Below are 19,116 nucleotides of genomic sequence, written 5' to 3'. Positions count from 1 at the left end.
CCATGTGTTCCCACAGTTAAACAAAACGTCATCTACCCTACCCCCATTCTGTGACCTGAATTCTTGATCTCAAAAAATAAAACCAAAGAGCCTTAATTCAATGAATCACTTATTACTGCCTTTAGCAGAAGCAGCTAAGGAGATTGCTGCAGAGTTCAGCAAATTGGCTGGGTTTTAGGCTGTAAATTCAAAAAAAGAGAGAGATCAGATCATGGCCCTATTTAATCTGGAATCCCAACATGCTTCATTTAAGGCAAAAATAATTTGTCCCCCTTTATTTCTGTGGGGCCTAGAAGCAATAAAAAACTATGCAAGAAGCAACAAAAATACCAGTATATGATGAGACAGTTTTGGCTCAAACTGGTTTGTTCTCAAAACATTTTAAATTAGTTAGTGGAGGCTGGAGGAGCTGAAGTTTTCTTCAATGCACATATGTCTATTTTGTGCTAGTTAAGCAGCTCCTATTTGCTTTGCTTTTTTTCAGAACAGGTTTCTCTTTCTGCCTGCACTAACATGAACAGCTAAGGATGCTGCCTCAAGACTTCTTTTGTTTGAGCCCAGCTGCTTTGCTGCCAGCTTCCCTGTGCATCTTTGCTCAGAGCATGCTTCTTTCAAGAGATCCTTGGGGAGGACAGAAGACAGCTTGCGACTGGGATCTTCTCCCGTTCCCGTTGTCAGCAGTTCAGTACTGCAAGCTTCCCAACTGTGCCCTGGAACAGTTGACCCAGGACCTTTCCAGTCTTTGGCTTTTCTACATGAAGAGATGCCATATGGTTCATCACCTGGGCTCCATGGACAAACTGTTGCTGTAGGTGAACGTACCTGTATATGAGCTGCTGAGGCATGGAGGAGCCAGCTGCCTGCCCAAGCTGCCTGCCTCTGGATAATGCTCGGCGCTGCTGATCTGCCTCCTGAAGGACCTGGCCTCTCTCACCCTCGGCCACAACACTGCTCTTGTACTCTATTCAAAACAAAATGCCATATGTGAATAAAAGGACACTTCTTACTGTGACCTATTGCATAGGGTTTCTGTGAGCCTGGGAGAGCTTGCTGAACCAGAGCCAAAGAGCCCTTCAGCCATCTGCTTTTTGGCTGACTGGTGCAGTAAACCTGCGCTGTCTACTAATGAGACTCATAGACCTGCAGGCAAGCAATTTTAGACTCCTTTTCCTCCTCTGTCCGTGAACATGTTGCAACATCCCTTAGGCCACAGTGCCTTCTGCCCCATGTGCCATTGCTGTGACAAAGCACACTTCAGAGATTGAAGGCTACAGGGCGCCTTTCTGGCCCATCTTTTGAGATTAGTCTTTCATTTTGTTGGTTTTGTTTCTGAAATAAGGCACATTTTTCAGAACAGGAAATTATTTGTTACCCAGCAGGACCTGTTTGGGCAAAACACAAAACATAAAAATGCACCAGCAGTTCTGTTTTGGATCAGGAGGCAGCTGATGGCTCTCAGGGAGGAAGACATACTTGCCGTGATAGAAACAGGGGGGGTTACAGGCAAGACACAACTCCATTAATGGGGTGACACTGCAGGGGAGAAAGTATTTTAGGGCTAAGGCTTGATCATGAGGTAACACCAAAAGAGGCCCTGCTGCCTCCACACTCCCTCTTGGCAGCAAAGGAAGTTTCCTCCTCCAGCTGGCTTTATTGAGCCTGTGCTCAGTAACCATTAATGAGGAGCCCTGAGTAGAAGATAATTCACCTGTTATCTGCAGCTGAATCTGTCGGCTCTCAGTCCGCCTCCCGTCAGAAGTGAGGCACGTGTAGGTGCCAGCGTCCTCGGGCCTGACGTGGCTGATCACCAGGGAGCTGTCGGACTGGTAGGTGTGCCTGCAACACGGGGGGAGCGCTGCCGCCTACCCAGGCACCCAGAGCAACCCGCCAGGGCACAGCGGCCAGCCCGGGCTGGTGTTACACAAACCATCCCCATGTGGGGCCCTCCCTGGCTCAGAAAAAAACAAAACCCTGCTGACCACAGACGGGTCACAGGCAGAGGGAAAAACTGCAGCAGAAAGGAGGTCAGGAACAGAGAGGAAAACTGACATGGAAAACAGGGAACTGCTTTCAGTAACTCTCCCATAAGGAGGCAAACTGCCCTTCCAGGGGGGAGATTGAGTCCCAGCAGTCAACCGCAAACAGAAAAGCATAACTGTGATTTTCATAACACAAAAGGACTGACTGGCTCCAGACAGACTTGCTGGAAACAGACTTCCCAGGAAAAACAGGTTTAAAGTAGTTTAAAAAACAATTGTGCTAGAGATTTTCAGCCAGAGGAACTCTGGGTTATTAGGCTGCAAGTTTCACCCCCAACTACTGGCTTTGTGCTGCCCCAAGATGAACCCAAGAGAAGCAATATTTTTCTGCATCATTACCCACGTCAGCTTCCACCAGTGTTATGGGACAGCATAACACTTGCTCTGCCCCATAATTCTAGCCAACACCTCATTATGGTGCAGACCGTACCTGTTTCTGCTATGCACAGAGCAGGTGGACAGTAGATGAATATGGGGGTTTCTTTATTTCTTTAAAAAAAAAAGTGTGCTGGTTGTGGCTGGTGTAGTGTTAATATTTTTTCACACTAGCTGGTACGTGGCTGTGCTTTGGATTTGTGCTGAAAACAGTGTTGATGTTTTCACTACTGCTGAGAAGTGTTTACACCAAGTCAAGGCCTTTTCTGCTTCTCACCCCACCCACCAGCGGGCTGCGGGTGGGCAAGAAGCTGGAGGGGACACAGCTGGGACAGCTGACCCTGACAGACCACAGGGATATTCCATACCATACATGCTCAGCATGTAAAGCTGGGGAAAGGAAGAGGAGCAGGGGGGAGTTTGGAGTGATGGCATTTGTCTTCCCAAGTCACTGTTACGTGTGATGGGGCCCTGCTCTTCTGGAGACAGCTGAACACCTGCCTGCCCATGGGAAGTGATGAATGAATCCCTTGTTTTGTTTTGCTTGCACCCACGGCTTTTGTTTTAGCTTTTCAACTGTCTTTATCTCAGTCCCTGGATTTTCTCTGTTTTACCCTTCTGATTCTCTCTCTTATCCCATCAGGGGTGAGTGAGCAGCTCTGTGGGGCTGAGTTGCCAGCTGGGGTGAAACCACAACAGTCTTTTTTGGACTGCATATTTGGCACTCTGCCCAGCAAGGAGCCCATCTGCTCTACAATGAAGGGATCTGAGCTCACCTGTCAGAGGAGATGGGTCGGCTGTTCTTCATCCACTCCACTCTGGAGAGTGGGGACATGCCTGTCTTGCAGAGCAGCTGGATGTTTTGTCCCACAACTGCTGTCACAAGATGGGGCTTGCCTTCCTCCAGGATTGTTCTGAAAGAGAAAGTGATTCCATTGGCACTTCTGCTGCCTTCCTCACCTCTGTGTCCTCTCATGTGACTCTGGATGAGTTACAACCACAAGGCAAAGCAGGACCAGCTGCCAATTCAACTTTGAGCAGATGCACTGGGCAGCATGGGGAGCCCTCTCCTGTACAGCAAAGGCTGCTGTGGACAGAGTGAATGCTACAATATCTCCTGAAGAAAGCCCTGTAACCCCTCTCTTCTGAAGGAACAAGGTATAGCTCAGCTGACAGATAGATCCAGTGCAGATATGTTTAGATCTAGCTCTACACACTCCTGATTTTCAGAGTAACATTGTCTGGATCTTGACCCAAAGTCTGCATCTTACAAGTCTTCCCTAGAACAACCCACTGCTGCTCCATGCAGTGCTGAGATAAAGGCTCTGAAGTCAGAGTGACAGCTAAATTTGTTGGTCAGAACAAGAACAACACCTATGGATTCTCATTTATAGTGTTAGAAGGCCTCCCAGACAGAGACCTCAGGATTCTGCAGTCTTTTCATACATGATACTTCAGTTCTGTCAGAGACCAGGGAGTATATGAGGAAAGAGACCGCAGGTAGTGCCAGGGCCTGAATACCAGTAACTTCATTAACCAAGGGGCCACATGTGTAGCTAATCCATCACACGGTATCCCCAGTTAGCTAGTCCCAGCTGAGGCAACATTTTCACTCCAGTGAAAGTTCCACTGATGCTTCATAATGAGCTGGCAGAACAGGGGGGAGGGATAGACGGAAATCATCACCTGTGCAGAGCCTGTGCTGGGAACAGGTCTGCAGACTCCTGGTGCCCAAATCCCTCTGTCACAGAAACATCTGCTCCGAAAGCTTCACGCCACTGCTTGCCTTCCCGGGACAGGCCCTGCTGGCCACTGCTGCTCTGCCTATCCGAGGACCCAGGCAGGGCTGTGTCCCAGGAGCGCAGCCGGCCCAGCCTATCCAGTCTGCTTCTCTGGCTCTCCAGCACCCCAGTCCTTGGCAAGGCCTCTGGCAGCACGTCCCTCCTCCAGCTGCGGCTGTCTTGCCTGGGGAGTGAAGCCCCATAGGTTCTTCCTTCTTGGCTGTGACTTGCAGTCTCTCTTGTGGGTGACTGCTGCTGACCCTGAGCACGTCCTATGTGAGAACTGGAGGCAGTCTGCTGGTGTTGCAGGGCTTCTGTGCCAGAAGAGGGCTGGAGCTCCAGATGGCTGGCCCCCACAGAGCTGTGGCACGCTCTCATGCACTCCTCCTCCGAGGCAAAGCTGTTTTTATTACCATGACAGCCACCATACCAAAACCGGTTGCACTTGCCAACAACTCCCACAAAGTACCAGCGAGTGGTCCAGTTGGTGCAGGGGCCGTGGGCACTGGGCAGCAGGCACATGACAGGGTATGCTACCAAAAAGAGTGGAACAGAGGGAGATGTGAGGGTCACAAAGCACAAAGGTCCAAGGGCTTCACGCCACCACCTAGATGAGTTATCTGATGGCCCTGTGGGCAAAGGGCAGGTGGGAAAGTAGGACACCTAGGTGTCCTACCCAGCTGTGCTTTGAAACTGAGAAACTGCTCACATGTTTCTTTTTGCCTCAGTTTTGCCTCTGATGGAAGAACCATTCTCAGAGACATTTCTGAATCTAGATACTAGACAGATGCTTTACAGCCTTGCTTGGAGAATTCTGCAACTGCAAAGCAGGCTCTGGAGCTTCCTTTCCTGCAAGGGACACATGGCTGCCACTTGTACATTTCCAGCTCACAAAGCAAGTGGCTTAGACCCAGCTGTGAAGAAGACTCATGCATTACAGAATACCTCTGCACACTGATATAAAGAGGAGCGTGGCCCAAGGTGTTTACAAACCCAGAGCCACGGGTATCAGCCACATGCTGACAAACACTGGATGCAGAGCTCTGGCTGCAAGGTGCTTTGTCAAGCTGTGGCTCAGCTGAGAGAATCCAGAGAGTTTTCCCCTTCCCCAAGGCTGCACCGCAGGGACAGCCACTGAGCAATCTCTGTGCTGCAGCAGGAGGGCAAGGCCCTGCAGCAGCAATGTGCCTGCAGAGGGTACAGCTGGGCACTAAAGGAGCAAAGATGCTTTTGCCCACCAGCCCTAGTGTCCTCATAGCACAGCAGGCACTTGATTGAACTTTGCTGGCTAAGGGCATCCATGCAGCCCTAAGCAATCCCTCCTTCCCCATGTAGTTCTCATTTCTCCCCTGTCCACAGGCTGTCTGAAGACCGAGTACTATCCTGATTCCACAGGAGATCCCTACTTTGACCTGGGTAATTAGTTCAGAGCACTCCAGGCTGCATCAAAGTGTCTTCTCAGGGACAAACAACTCCTGAGTAGTCCTACAGACTGACGAAGATCAAACAAACACACTTCTGTCCATCAGCAGAGGACAACAATAATTTTTGTGGCAACTGGTAGAACTGAATCCTCAAGCTGCTTTTCTACACTCCAAGCTTCTGCTGCCCCAACTACCAGGTAGAGATTCTCTTCAGAGAGATTATTTACTACAGTTTACAGAGAGCAGACACAGGAAACTTCTATATGCTACTGGACTCTTTTTGTGTATCTAAACCAATAAGGCAAAGCATCACTTACGGTAGTTGGGCCTATTGAGACATCCTTCCCCTTGAGGACCTTTGGCTGAGGCGACGTTGTCAAAACAGCAGCCGTACATGGAGCCGCGGCACTCGCCCGAGGGCTGCTGCTGGGACAAGGCTTGGCTTGCCTTGGGGACAGGAATGGAAAGCCAAGAGTTATCCTCACGCATGAGGACAGCAGCACATGCAAAGCACGGTGTGCAAGCTGTCAGCTGCACACAGCCAGCTGCTAGAGGCACCACTGTTTGCTTGTTTGCCTCCTAGAGGCTTTTGTCCTGGGAAGGGGTGGGAAACTTGGCTGTCAGCCATGGCTACTACTCTGCAAGGCACAGCTAAGCAGCCCAGCAGCAGGCCAGTTCTTATTGCTGCCACCAACATGCACCCCAAACTATAGGAGGGATCACCTCCCCACCTTGAATTAATCTGCAGAGTTGACAAACAAAAGCAATTAATAGAAGCCATGCTTTTCCCTTTTTTTTTCCCCTAGAAACTGGATAGCAATCTTCTGACCAACAGAAATTTAATTACTCAGGATTATTCAATCAGGTCTACATAGGATGGCTTTCTACTTCTCAGACATCTCCCCACCACCTGCTTTGTGCCCTGCTTGTAGAGGATTGCAGGTGAACACTCCAGACTGAGCAGGAGCAAGGTGGGCCAAAGGGCTTGATGCCATGCCTCAAGTATTGGTTCCTCAGCATTACTGGTGGAGATGAAGCCCAATAGAATCTACAATGTGAGTCAGCAGGGTCAAATCTGATTCTTTGTATCTGATCTTCTCCTAAAATGCAAAAAGCTCTTGTACTTACTGCTGGAGTGGTTGTAGTGGGATGATTTTGTCTCGTTTTAATGTCATGGTAATATTGTGGGCATCCAGTGTTGTTTGGACCCTGGGCAGCTGACACTCCATCGGGGCAGCAGCCATACCTGCAGACAGAAGGGCTGCAGTGACACCTGACCTGCCTGGTCAACAGACATGGGCTACAAGATTCAGGAAGGGCATTGCCAGGAAAGGCAATGCCTCCCTGCTCAGGCCTATCTACTACCAGCTACCTGTTTTGGTGGCAGGTGCTGAAAGGGCAACCTCTCCCGAGAGGGCCTGATGCCAGAGTGCGCCCATCTGGACAGCAGCCATGTGGGCTCTGGTGGCAGTCCTGGGAGCCAGTCCCTGCAGGGGGGTCCTGAGAGAAGCTGAGCTGATGGGAACCTGGGGAGCGGGACTGGGGCTCCCAGTGCACAGCAAACAAGTTGATGCCCTGGTCTTTGGTGGATGGAATGTGCTGGTTCCCTGAGGCACTATGGGTCATGGTGTTCCCAGGGTGCATTCTTGCATCATCAGAATCTGGGGAGAGAACTCAAGGTATGAAGGTGAGCATGAAAATCTGGCCAGCTTTCCTCCTCTCTGCTCTCTTTCACCTGCCCAAGGCTACCTGGCAGGATTTTCTGAATCACATCTAGGGGTGTCATCTGGCCCACCCTTCTCATCTGGCTGACGTACTCTGCTCATTGCCTCGACCATTCTTCCTGCTGTTCCATGAGAAACCACATTGCTGTGGTCCCTTCACATCATCCTTTCTTGTTCCTATGATCTGCTTTGGGCATAATTTCTTCCAGCCAGCACTTAAGTCATGCTGACAGAACCTGGGATCCATCTCCTGTACAGAGTCTTCTGCATGGATAGATTCAAATACTGCTCACTGTTGGTGTAAAGGATCTACATTTTGTCCCTGGCTCCTTGAGTTTATAGGAGCCCATGAAAAAAAATGAGAGAAATGAAGAAAAGAATGATCCCAGTCCCTATCACAGCCTATTCCAAGTATCCCATCATCAACCCCCAAATTAAAAGAATTCTTCCAAACCTGGGGCAGGGCTGTTTGGATTGTAACGTGTCAGCAAGGACTGGCGAGTGACATTGTATCCCATAGTGTCCTGCATGCTGGGGACCTCTGCAAAGAGACACATACACAAAATGGGTGCAGTTAGTCCAGCACTGTGCTCTAATAATTGCAAATACATCTAGCAGTCAGCAGGAGACAACAGCTGATGAAAATGTTCCTGTTCCTCTTGTGCAATAGCTGCTGAGCAGCAATTGGATTCGATTGGATTGTCAGGACAAGCGACCTACAACAGGCAGGCAAAAGTCAGCCTTGCGGCTCTGACATAGGGAATATACACAGACAAGAAGCAAAATGTTCTGAAAAGTTATGACTCCTTTAGAGCCAGTCCACAGAGGGATGAGAGTTGGCTATAGTTTTTGCTACTGAGCCTGCCCAAGCTATCATCCTTCTGGACTGGGATGTCTGGGATCCATCTGCAGCACACACACACTGGATCATAGAACACTGGATTCAAAACGGACACACACCAATGTTGTTCCCAAGCCTGTTGCATATATTTCAAACAGCACAGGTACTGGGACTCTAAAGATGCTTTGTGCACATAACCTAGGCAAAATCACAGGATGGAGATAGCCAGGCAAAAAGCTGAGAACATAAGCTGGTGCAGAGCTGGGAGTTTCTACTCCTAAGCAAAAGCATGTTGGGAAAAGCTGGGTGTGCAGCAATACCACTCACGCTGTGGCAGGTAGCAGGGCTGTGTGTTGCAGCTGCCCAGGGTGGCTGGTTTTTGTGGCTGGATGGCTCTGCATGTCTCAGCACTGTAGACTTTGGAGTCGCCGTCAGCACAGATGACCTGGCGTGTCCGGATGCCTGAATCGCAGCTCTTGGAACACTTGGGCACAGAGACAAGGCACTGAGCAGTCAGCAAAGGCTGAATGCAGAAACCCCACAGATCAGAAGTGGGGAACAGCTGCATGGTTAGCTGCAGGCTGGGCACAGCTTCCTCCACCAAGACAAAGCAAATAATATTTCAGCTGGAATCATCTGAACAATTAGAAAACCATACTTTAAACCATTTTACCAGATGTTCCACCCAGCCCCGAAGCATTAGGCTCTGTGCCACACTCAGCCTGTAACATCCAGATGAGCTGCTGTTACCCACAGCGGTGTTTCAGGGAGTAGGAGAGAATCATTTCAGCCTGAAGGCAGAAAGGCACCTCAATTCTCTGGGGATCCACCAGCTGTGGGTGGGTCAGTTTGCATTCAAGAACAACAAATTACAACTGGAAAGCGAATGAGGGGCTTTCTTGTAAGCAGCTAACTGGAGTTTGCCTTACTGGAAGCTGTGGATGAGAGCAACCAGAGGCTCAGAGGAGGGGATAGGATGAGGTGTCTGTGCAACCCACATGGCTCATGGCAAGTTCTATAAATATTTGGAGAGTATTTCCCTCTAATTCAGAGAGGCAGATAGGAGACCTTCTGATATCAGAAAGTCAGGAGAAAGATCAGATTAAGATATGAAACTTCTTTAGCTGTAACTAAAACTTGGCCGACATCTCATGAAGAAGCATATGTAACATGTTTTAGCCCAGAACAAGCTGGTCTGACAAGCACAGAAGTGAAAAAGTGTGTTTGGAAGTTACCTGATGCAATTGATATACCCATATCTCTATCCCCTGACACTTTTCCCAGGTTGAAGACAGTCTGGCTTCCATCACAAAGACAAGATTAAAGTACATTTTTTAAAATTATTCAGATAAACTGTGCTTCAGATAGATTAAAGCATATCACAAAGTGCAATTACCAGTTCTGAAGCCTACAGCTCTGAGCCAAACTTGGGCTAAGAGCTGTTTTGCTGATCACAGCGATGGAGCAAAGAATTGAGAATAAGCAGCAAGAGTGGATTGTTTCAGCTTATTGGCTGCATTTTGCCACTGTCACTGAAACGATAATCTCCCCTCAGAAGGATTTATTTTTGTAGCAGCTGCACACAAAGCAGGCATCAGATTAACTGGAGCATTACTAGTGCCAGTTACAACACAACTGTGAGCCAAGAGGCTGGTAATGAAGCAGTCCTTGCTCCCAGCCTCAGTCTATGTGCAGACTGCATGGATCAAAGCTTGTTTGTGAGGAGCACAGCAATACAATCGGTAATTTTGGAGCCATGACAGCAAGGTGCTCACCAGACCCCAGTCTCCAACGTGCCACCCGATTTCCTGGATGCAGTTTTTCTTAAGGCAGGGCCGGGTGGCCGATGGCTTTGGCTCCATTAGACAAGCGAAGTCCTGAGCCTGGGAGCCCTGCTGTGTCCTGCAGGTGACAGTCCGGGTTTGCACTCCTTCCCCACAGCTGGCTGAGCACTGCAGAAAGGGACCCAACAATTACAAAGAAGCACCTGGTTTCCTCTTGCAGGCTGGGCTCCCTATCATTAGAGCAGAGCACCATTTTGAGACTGCCTGGAACAACCAGCTATCATTAAAATAATTTTCTGGGGTGGGATTTAGCAGAGTAGCTGTTTATGCTGCAGAGTAGAAAATAAGGCATGGGAGCATGGGATAGGGTCTGGAAGATCTGGAGCTCACTGGATGATTTTGGCCTATTCATATACTTACTCTTGATGTCTCCCCAAAGGAGATGTGGAGGATGAATTTAGAAAAATATCAGAAAAAAGCCAGACACTGCAAAATATATTGAGAACAAGGCATGGTAGAAAATACCTGTAAACTCATGTTATTTACATCTGATTAAAATCAATGCAAGGTAAAGAATTTTAGGGAAAGTAAACGATTAGGTTCTTATATTACTCATGTCTTTTGTTTGAAGACTTGTGCTCTATTTTTACAGCGTGGAGCTGTGACAACTTCTATACCAGTAACTAGTTTGTGACATTTTCAACACCCTCTTAAATTCACGGTGGTGTTTCCTGGAATCCAACCTACTTCTACGTGAATTACCAAGGTGTCTTACAGAGAGCATTAACTTGGGGACAGTCTGAATCACTTCAGATGAGCTTCCCAGCTGAGCTTCAGCCATTCATTTACCGGAGTAACCTTTTAACTCAGAGTACACAAAACACAGTTGCTTCTGAGAACACTGGAATGAATTACTCAGGCATCAGTTTGTAAGAACATGACCCTTGGTGCCTTCCCCAAACAGCACTCTTACTCCACAACCCCAAAGTTCTCAACTCACATCTCACAAGGTGGGGGGAAAGAGTGGGTGGAAGGACTCTCCAGTCTGGGTGATCATGCCTCAAAGTTGCATTTTGTGCTGTTGCACAACTCAGGCTAAGTGCAACCACAACATTGCAAATCAAGTGTTGCAAGCATGTGTGCACTTCTTCTAATAGAGGAAAATTCACTTGTACTTTAGGGACTGAGTAGACATTCTCTTTACTTTCTAAGTCCTTGGAATGTAAGATGCCTTCTAAAAGCTGTCTGGCTGAACTGAGTGTGTACAGTTTGAGCTGTTTCCACTCCTGCAGACATAAATGCACACAAGCATCAAAAATGCACCACATGGCTGTGTTTGGAGAAGCCCTGTGCAGACATACAGCAAACAGCAGGTCACCAGTATTTCAAGAGTTTTGCTGTCCTGGCTGGTGATGCAAGGTAGCAAAATACATGGAAATAACTAGCACAGGCAGAAGCCATGAGCTCCTGTTTCACAGAGGAGGGTGTGCTACTGCCTGTCCTCAGCTGATGGACAGAGGCTCTCCTGCCAGTGCTCTGACTTCACCAGGCCTGGCTCAGAAACCAAGTCAGTGCCAGGTGGGGGGGGGTCTGATAAAAACACAGATGTGGAGAAAGGATTGGCAGACCAGGGAAGAGTGGACATGCAATGAGAAGAGCAGAGGTGCAGGGACATGCACAGCTTTGAGGAACAGGGATATGTTCATAGGAGGGCATCGGAGGGCTGCAGGGAGAAGTTCTACCTCTGCATGCCTCCTATCCAGGGACACGTGCTTTTTGTAGTCCCAGAAGAGGAGCCTGGCTCTTTCTCCCTAAGCTTTGGCAGATGCTCCTCCTGGAGGTTCCAGGAGGCCGTTGTCTGCCCGGGGGCACTGACCTGGGACCAGGGCCCCGTGCTCCAGGTGGCACACTGCCGGAGGTTGCAGGGCTGGCTGCGGCGCGGCTGCTGGGCGAAGGCCATGCACTCGCTGTCATCCACCACCCCCTGCGGGCTCTGCCCGTCAAACGCCACACAGTACACCGAGCGGGTCTGGGTGCCCCTGCCACAGGTGGCTGAGCAGGGTCCCCACTCCCCCGTTTTCCACCTGCAAGTCACAGAATCAAGCACAAAAAAAAAAAAGTAAGCCAAACTGCTTGGAGGCACAGAGGAGTCAGTGCCACATCCCTGTAGAAATCAAAAGAGATGGTGTCCCTTTGCAGAATAGAATCAGAGGCGAGTTCCCATTTGACCAAGCGTGCCCAGCTTAATTGGCAATGCAGAGCATTAGTCCTACTCCAGAGACATATCTCCAGCTAAAAACCACTTGTTTCTCTGGAAATGCAAAGCCCCTCCAGAAGGGGAAGATCCCTCTCTATGGCTTTTGGTCTCCTGATGTCTGTAAAAATGTCATGCCTGGAACAGAACATCAGAAAAAAAAAAAAAAAAAAAAGGAAAGAAAAAACTCAAAGAAAACAATCCAGATTAAAAAAAAAAAAAAAACAACCAAAAAAAAAAAAAACCCAAAAAAACCCAAAAAAACCACCAAAAAAACAAACAAACAAACAAAAAACAACTACCACAAGAGCCTAATCCACACATTACACTCCAGATATTATCAGAAACAGTAAAACCAAGCCAAGTCCTCATTCTGCCCACAAACCATGCCAGGCACTCTCAGAAGTGCTTAACTTTTCACTGATGGCCAGTAGAAAGCTGGTTTATTCCTCCCATCAGTCAAATTCTCTAACTGCAGCACACATACAAAAAGCCCACAAAAATGTAAATAGATCTTTTCCTGTCTTTTTTTGCTGAAGCTACTGCAGAAATGATACACCCTTGCTAAGTAGGGGAATGTATCCACAAAACAATCTGTCTAGATACTAAAATCTCTGCCCTTGGCCACCCCAGCTTCTCAGAACTAGCTGGGTAGCTCAAACCACACCTTGCATGGCCTGGCTTCAGGGACAATATAATGTTTCATCCCCAAATCCAGCATGCAGTGTAGTCCAAAGGCACTGGTTGTGGAGGGGGAGCATCATGGTGATCTGCTTACCATCTGCTATGTACCCTTTCAGCCAGGTAAGGCCCAGCCAGGGAATGAAAACAGTTCATGTTTTCTCCCCCAGCATTCCAGCTACTTCCCTAGCCTGGCTCTTCCCACTCCTTAGCCATTTACAGTGGTGTGGCTGCAGGGCTTATAACAAATTATTAATCAAGTTTTTTCAAAAGCTCCAATGGGAATAACTCCCCCCCCAGATACTGTATTCTGCCTCCTGTAAAGCAAATGTACTGTTTTGGAAAGGCTGTATCAACCAGATGGGATCACTTGGAGCTTCTCTGACCCTTGGTTCATTTCCTTTGTAAGACAAGGTCAGCCATAAGGCTGGGACCCTCATCAGAGGGCAAAAATTGCCAATCCTAAGCTATTAGCAGCTTGCTGGGGGACAATTGTTTTGCTTTTGATACTTTTAACTTCTCCTATCTTAGTGTACATTATTGTATCTCTCACATCTTACATGCTGTTTTATGCCTTCTTTGGGCCCATGCCAAAAAGAAGAGCTTTTAAGAAACTCCAAATCTTTCTCTATGCCATGCTGGCCAATGTTACAATTGCCCAAACGATCATGCTCTCTTTTCTTTTATGTTCTTTTCTTTATCTTGATAAGTAAATTAAAAAAACCAATCTTCCAGAACTTCTTTACCCTGATTCCAGAGAAAACATGAGAATAAGCAGCCAGAAGCTATGAAGAAATCATCCCTTTCTCAATTTCTAAGAATCAAGTTACCAGAGGCACGTGCAGCCACCTAAGCAAAGCTGCCAGCCAGCACCCTCCACCGCCATTTTCACTGGCAAGCATCAAAAGCAAAGCAACACCCACTTCTACCACCTGTGCCAAAGAGGAAAACCCCCATGATTTCAGCGAACAACTAGGTGGAGAGCAGAAGAGAGCAGCTGCCTTCCTGTGCTTTCTGTAACTTCCTTCTGCTTGTTACCTCTTCATCTGAGAGCTCCATGCACTGCTGTGACTCCAGGCTTGTGGCAGGTAGATGTAAGAAGTCCTTTATGTACAGAACAAAGGTTTTAAAGAACTTAAAACAAGTAGCTACAGGCTAACACGTATTCAGAAATGTTCCCAGGTGCCCTCTCACACACAAGTGCTCTCAGAGGCCTCCACTGGTACACAGACACACGGAGCTAATGCTCATGTTACAGCCCTGGATGCCCATAAGAGCCAAGTCAAGCCAGCTGTAAGGATCAAGGTGGAAATGGCTGGGTGAAGGGGTTTGAACATGCTGGAGAATGAAAAGACTCCAGGATTCATCCCTTTCTAAAGGAACACACTGGGAATGCAGAAATGACATAAAATGACACCAACTCAGACCTTCTACTCTGTAGGCTCCAGCTCAGGAGAAGAAAAATGAGAGAATCTGTTTCATATCTCCTACATGGGCTAGGCAACTGTCTTCCACAATGCTATTTTGGAAGGCAAATTTAATTGGTCAATAAAATGAACACAGGATGTATTAAGCCCTTTCCTTGTGCACACACAAATGTCCTCACTCATCACTGTGTTATCATCCCATTCTTTTGTCTTTGGTTTTCTCTTAGAAGTGAAGCACCTCCTTGGAGAGAACCATGCTGGAGGGCAGATGTGAGAGGGTCACTTTTTTCTCAGTTCCAAAAGCACTTCAGGAAGAAGTCAGACCCCAGAAGAAGGAAAGAAATCGCACCGTTTTGTCTGGGGACAAGGCTGATGGCCACACGTCCGGTTGTTGTCTGGTTGTGGCTTATTCCTGCACATATAGTCTGGATAAATTTCATTGTCTATGGTACAAAACACCAAGCGGGACTGGAAACCTGGGGGACAAGCAAGAGAGTATCTGATCAACACAAGCCACCCAGCACTAAGTTAGCAATACACCGGGGTTGGCAAGACAAGTTTCTTGTCTGTCAAGAAGTTGTGTAGAATCCACACCTGTCCCAACCATTCTGGAAAAGAGACAGGGGCAGGTCTCTGTCTCTCACTACATGGACAAATGATGCCTTCCCACAGTATAGGAGTCTGCTGGAAAAGCAAGGGAGACAGTACAGTTCTGTGTAGCTGAGGGGAACTTTCCTGTTATGTTATGGATTGAGACTCACGAGGGGAGTGCCCTACCCGTAAGTTGCTCATGAAGGAGCCCTGCAAGATTTGTGCAGTGTACAGCAGAACTGGGGGTCTCCTGTTAGACTCAAAAGGTCAGTCTTGTGAGGACTGGATATGGGAGTAAAACTTGCAACTCTTCATGCTTCCTACAGGTTATGAGTGCCCAGCCAAAGACAATTTTAGCACCTACCATCACAATACGGCAAAAGTTGCCAAAATGGCCATTAGGATGGAAGCCCAGAAGAGGCTGATAAGAACTCTATATACTAATCAGTTGGTGAGGGTTTTTTTGTTTGAGTGATTGAAGTTTTTTGGTTTGTTTTTCTTTTAAGCTTAAAATCCATTATGTTGCTCATGGAGGAATCTGTAAACTGAATAAAATGGGACACCCTAGGAGATCTGACAGTCCTCTTGGAGAGGGGGAATCTTCCAGGCTGTGGCAGAGGAGAATGATGCGATTCACTAATGTAGGCCAGGTCTCTCTGGAGAGGACTTCTCAAGTGGTTGAAAAGACTATGAAGACCTGAAGCAAATCAAAACAAAGGCCATCTGAAGATTCTTAGCAGGTCTTAGAAATAAGACTGAGGGCTAAGGAATGGAAAATAAGAACAAGGCATAGGCCACACGTTGGCATGGGCTAATCCTGTTGCGACTCCATGCATGACCCTCTCTTGACAAAACTTGAGCAACACCCTGTGGATCCCTGTGCTGCCTTCCAGAAGGAGACTATTGGGAAGCTGCTGCAGAGGGCAGCACACTGTCACACTGCCTGCAGGTGGATATAAACCCCCCACCAGCCACCAGGGATCAGGTCCTCTCCCCTTACCTCCTCCACATTCAGAGCTGCACTCACTCCAGGAACTGTAGCTCCAGCTATAACCCGAGGCCTGTCCTTGCAGGGGCAGGTAATACTCATACTGTACCCCGGTGTTTGGCTCCTGGCTGATGAGCTGCAAAAGAATGGGAGGAAATCAAGGAAATTACACTTTTCATCTTCACAGCATTTCCCCACCATGTCTGAGTGTTCCAGCTAACTTGCACCCCTCCTATTCAAGAAGCACTAATTCTCTGCACTGGATTTTCTCCTTGCCTTCTATCATGTTCTGGAGAGCATTATTTTTCAAAGAAGGGTGCATTCATCCCTCTTGGCTTTAGAAGATCTAGCTGCTCCTGTCACAGCAAGTACAGCCCGCCCTACAGCACAGCATAACAAGCAGCGTCCTGGAGCCTGTCCCTGCCCCAACACCATTTGGTGCTGACTCTTACTTCCCCTAAAGTCAGTGTCCAAAGGAATAGGCAGGAAACCAACATTGCTTATTTCTGGGCAATAGGACCAGAGCAGCAAAAAGTGCTATTTCTGTGGTCTAGCTTGAAGGCCCACAGCCTTATAAGGTTCCTGGGGTTCCCATCTTGTCTCTAGTTTTTCCCAGTGTACTCCCACCATGAAAAGAAAGAGCAGAGTGTCAGCAGGGGAAGGCACAGCCTCTCACCTCAATGACGAGGGGTTCTGTGGTGGGACCCCGGGCATGGAGGAGCTCTGGGGCCACATCACCCTCGGAGCCGCGGTCATAATGCAGCACCGTGCTGGCCACCTGCAGTGCCCGGCTGAAGTCAATCGTCCAGTGCCCGTTCAGGTAATACTCCCCTCGCACATTCTTGACAGCTGGACAAACCCACATGCCAGAGAAAGGATCACAAGGTTGCTCCTGTTTCCAAGCAATGCTGTGTCACAAGCAAATGAGACTGACCACCCATCCTCCATCAGTGCTGTCCTCCCTGTATGGCTTTTTTAGCAGAAGCTGCTAAACCACATTCAAACAGTAGTTCATGCCAGCTTTGCTGCAGATCAAGAACTTTTGCTGCACAGCCAAATGCCTCCAGCATATTCCTGCCCTGCCTCTGCATTCCCCACTGTTAGTTGCTGGAGCACAGCCAATGCCAGCCTCTGTCCTTCTTACCACTAAGATGTGGGATTCACACTCCACTGACTTTACACCACTATCTGGTTCATTAGATACTCTATTCAGAAAGCAAGATATGTTCTGAATCCAGTTTTCTACAAAGGAAAATGTGACCAGACTGATTTGTCCTAAGCACTCAATGATAAAGCACTCAGAAAGCAGAAGAGTATTTGCTTTCTCCACTAGAATTTCCTCAGCCCTGTCCAGACATCTAGGCAAGACCTTTTCTCCCTCCTTTTCCCCCTCTGCAGAATGACCAGAGTTTGAGGCTGTACAAATGCTCCAAAGAAATCTATGGAGAAAAGATGCCCACTCCAAACTTATAGACGGCAGGAGTAGGTAGGTTTGCATTCACTAAACAGAGCTCACAGCCAAATTTGGCTAGATCAGCTAGATTCCTTGTAAGTTACAGGCAGGAAGTCTCAGTGTGAACAGCAAGATCTCCATAGGACAAAAAATGAACTAAATGTGGAGCCCAGAGTTGTTTGTGCATCACTCACATTTCAAGGATACTCAATATCCTGATATTCATTTTTTCACTCTGCCATATCAAGCCCTCAAGGTAAACCCATACCTTAAAACCAGATTTTAGCATAATGGCTGAAATCCAAATGGACTGATACAGAGATTCTGACATCAATCATACCTAGGAAGTTCCTGCTAGGCTTAACCTCCTTAATTTGGATGCTTGTGGCTCCCACAGGGATAATAAAGATTTGATTGTAACCTGAAAAAAAAAGGGGATTATTCAATATCTGACTGTGGGTGCCATACAGCCACTCCCCTGTGCCAAAGATGTTCATGCCTTCATTTGTGCCTGAACAACTAGGTGAGTTTTTGATGGTGACATGAAGCATTTCCATCATCCCTTTAACTGCACGCTGAATAACCTCACCCTACATTATCCACAGATCAGTCCATGCATAAAAAATTCCAATGACACCTCAGAAAAGTCCATTTGCTACATTTTGAAGTCTTTGGAATTTCAGAAAGAATCATACTGGAGTTCAACATAGAGAGATGTGACCACAAGTGCAGATGACATCTTGGAATTTTTCAAAATTGGCCAAATGCAGAAGATGCAGTCCCATTTCTAGCTCTGCACATGTCCTGGTGGGGCTATCAAAACACTGGACAGCCTTACAAAGGCGGTGTGTGGTGATGTTATTGTGGTGCATTTATAGCACCTGCTGGAGAGGCAGTGGGGAAAGCCATCAGCATCATGGCAAGTACTCCAGTGTGGATACAGATTAACAAAGTGATTCCCAGGATAAGGCAAAGAGTATCTTTCCTGATGCTAAGGCCACACACTGTACAGATATTTCAAGTGAACATCCAAGCATGCCTATAACTATCATGGGAGCAGGTGTCCCAACTAGCCCTTGTAGCAGTTGATTTTTGGTTTAACTCTCTCCTTCTCACTTGCCCAGACTACCTAGGATCATCTGTACCTTTGGGGAGGCTGGCCACATCAAAAGTGCCCTTCACACCATAGCAGGTGCTGCCATCTCCTCCACACTGCAGGCACTTGTCCTCCTTCTTGGCAGATTCCAGCATATTATCACAGCCAACAGCCTATCAGAGCACAGGAGCATTAGTAGGAATAAAATGTGATGACAGAAGGGGGAAAAAAGGCCAAATGCTGGACAGATCTATTGAGAAAGCCTGAATCTAGGGAGCCTGGAAAGTCAGGATAGGGCAGAGAAAACAACAAAGCTGTTATCTACTATTTCACAGCCAGAGCCAGATAAATGCTATCCAGAAGCTCCTTAGCACCTTGAAACTGAGTGATTCACCTTTTCTGATGCTATGATGAAAGGTCAAGTAGAACAAAGGGAGACAACAGAAAGACTGACAGACCCAATGATGAATGAAGGAAGTACTGAGATGACTAACCTGACAAACTCCCTCTACACAGATATCTCGCTTGCCAGGTTCACAGGTAGTCCCATCTACCACTGCTTCCTTGTGCCTGTAGTAGAAGTTTTCTCCCTTGGGAATACAGTTTAACTCACACTTATTAGTTGCTGGCAGGAGAAAAAAAAGAAACATTTATATTA

The 19,116-nt window shown here is 47.6% G+C and overlaps 1 protein-coding gene across 2 annotated transcripts in view; it reads right to left on the bottom strand.

Annotated features, from left to right (window-relative positions):
• The window catches only part of PAPLN (papilin, proteoglycan like sulfated glycoprotein), a 47,557-nt gene that overhangs the window by 5,401 nt on the left and 23,040 nt on the right, over window positions 1-19,116 (bottom strand). The window contains exons 6-22 of one of the 2 annotated variants that reach the window (XM_071427245.1): window positions 18,953-19,083; window positions 18,508-18,631; window positions 17,703-17,783; window positions 16,586-16,758; window positions 15,922-16,045; window positions 14,680-14,806; window positions 11,845-12,052; window positions 9,960-10,136; window positions 8,512-8,668; window positions 7,798-7,884; window positions 6,992-7,292; window positions 6,748-6,865; window positions 5,937-6,066; window positions 4,101-4,728; window positions 3,191-3,328; window positions 1,709-1,836; window positions 823-961 (exon numbers count right to left, since the gene is read on the bottom strand). In XM_071427245.1, the coding sequence (XP_071283346.1) occupies window positions 823-961; window positions 1,709-1,836; window positions 3,191-3,328; window positions 4,101-4,728; window positions 5,937-6,066; window positions 6,748-6,865; window positions 6,992-7,292; window positions 7,798-7,884; window positions 8,512-8,668; window positions 9,960-10,136; window positions 11,845-12,052; window positions 14,680-14,806; window positions 15,922-16,045; window positions 16,586-16,758; window positions 17,703-17,783; window positions 18,508-18,631; window positions 18,953-19,083 (2,971 nt within the window). The remainder of the gene's footprint in view (window positions 1-822; window positions 962-1,708; window positions 1,837-3,190; window positions 3,329-4,100; window positions 4,729-5,936; window positions 6,067-6,747; window positions 6,866-6,991; window positions 7,293-7,797; window positions 7,885-8,511; window positions 8,669-9,959; window positions 10,137-11,844; window positions 12,053-14,679; window positions 14,807-15,921; window positions 16,046-16,585; window positions 16,759-17,702; window positions 17,784-18,507; window positions 18,632-18,952; window positions 19,084-19,116) is intronic. The other variant, XM_071427246.1, reaches the window with a different exon arrangement.

Source organism: Agelaius tricolor, unplaced genomic scaffold (assembly GCF_023055355.1).
Source record: "Agelaius tricolor isolate 1412-34295 unplaced genomic scaffold, bAgeTri1.0.p SCAF_5, whole genome shotgun sequence".
Classification (NCBI taxonomy): domain Eukaryota; kingdom Metazoa; phylum Chordata; class Aves; order Passeriformes; family Icteridae; genus Agelaius; species Agelaius tricolor.
This window is presented reverse-complemented; position numbering and strand designations above follow the sequence as displayed.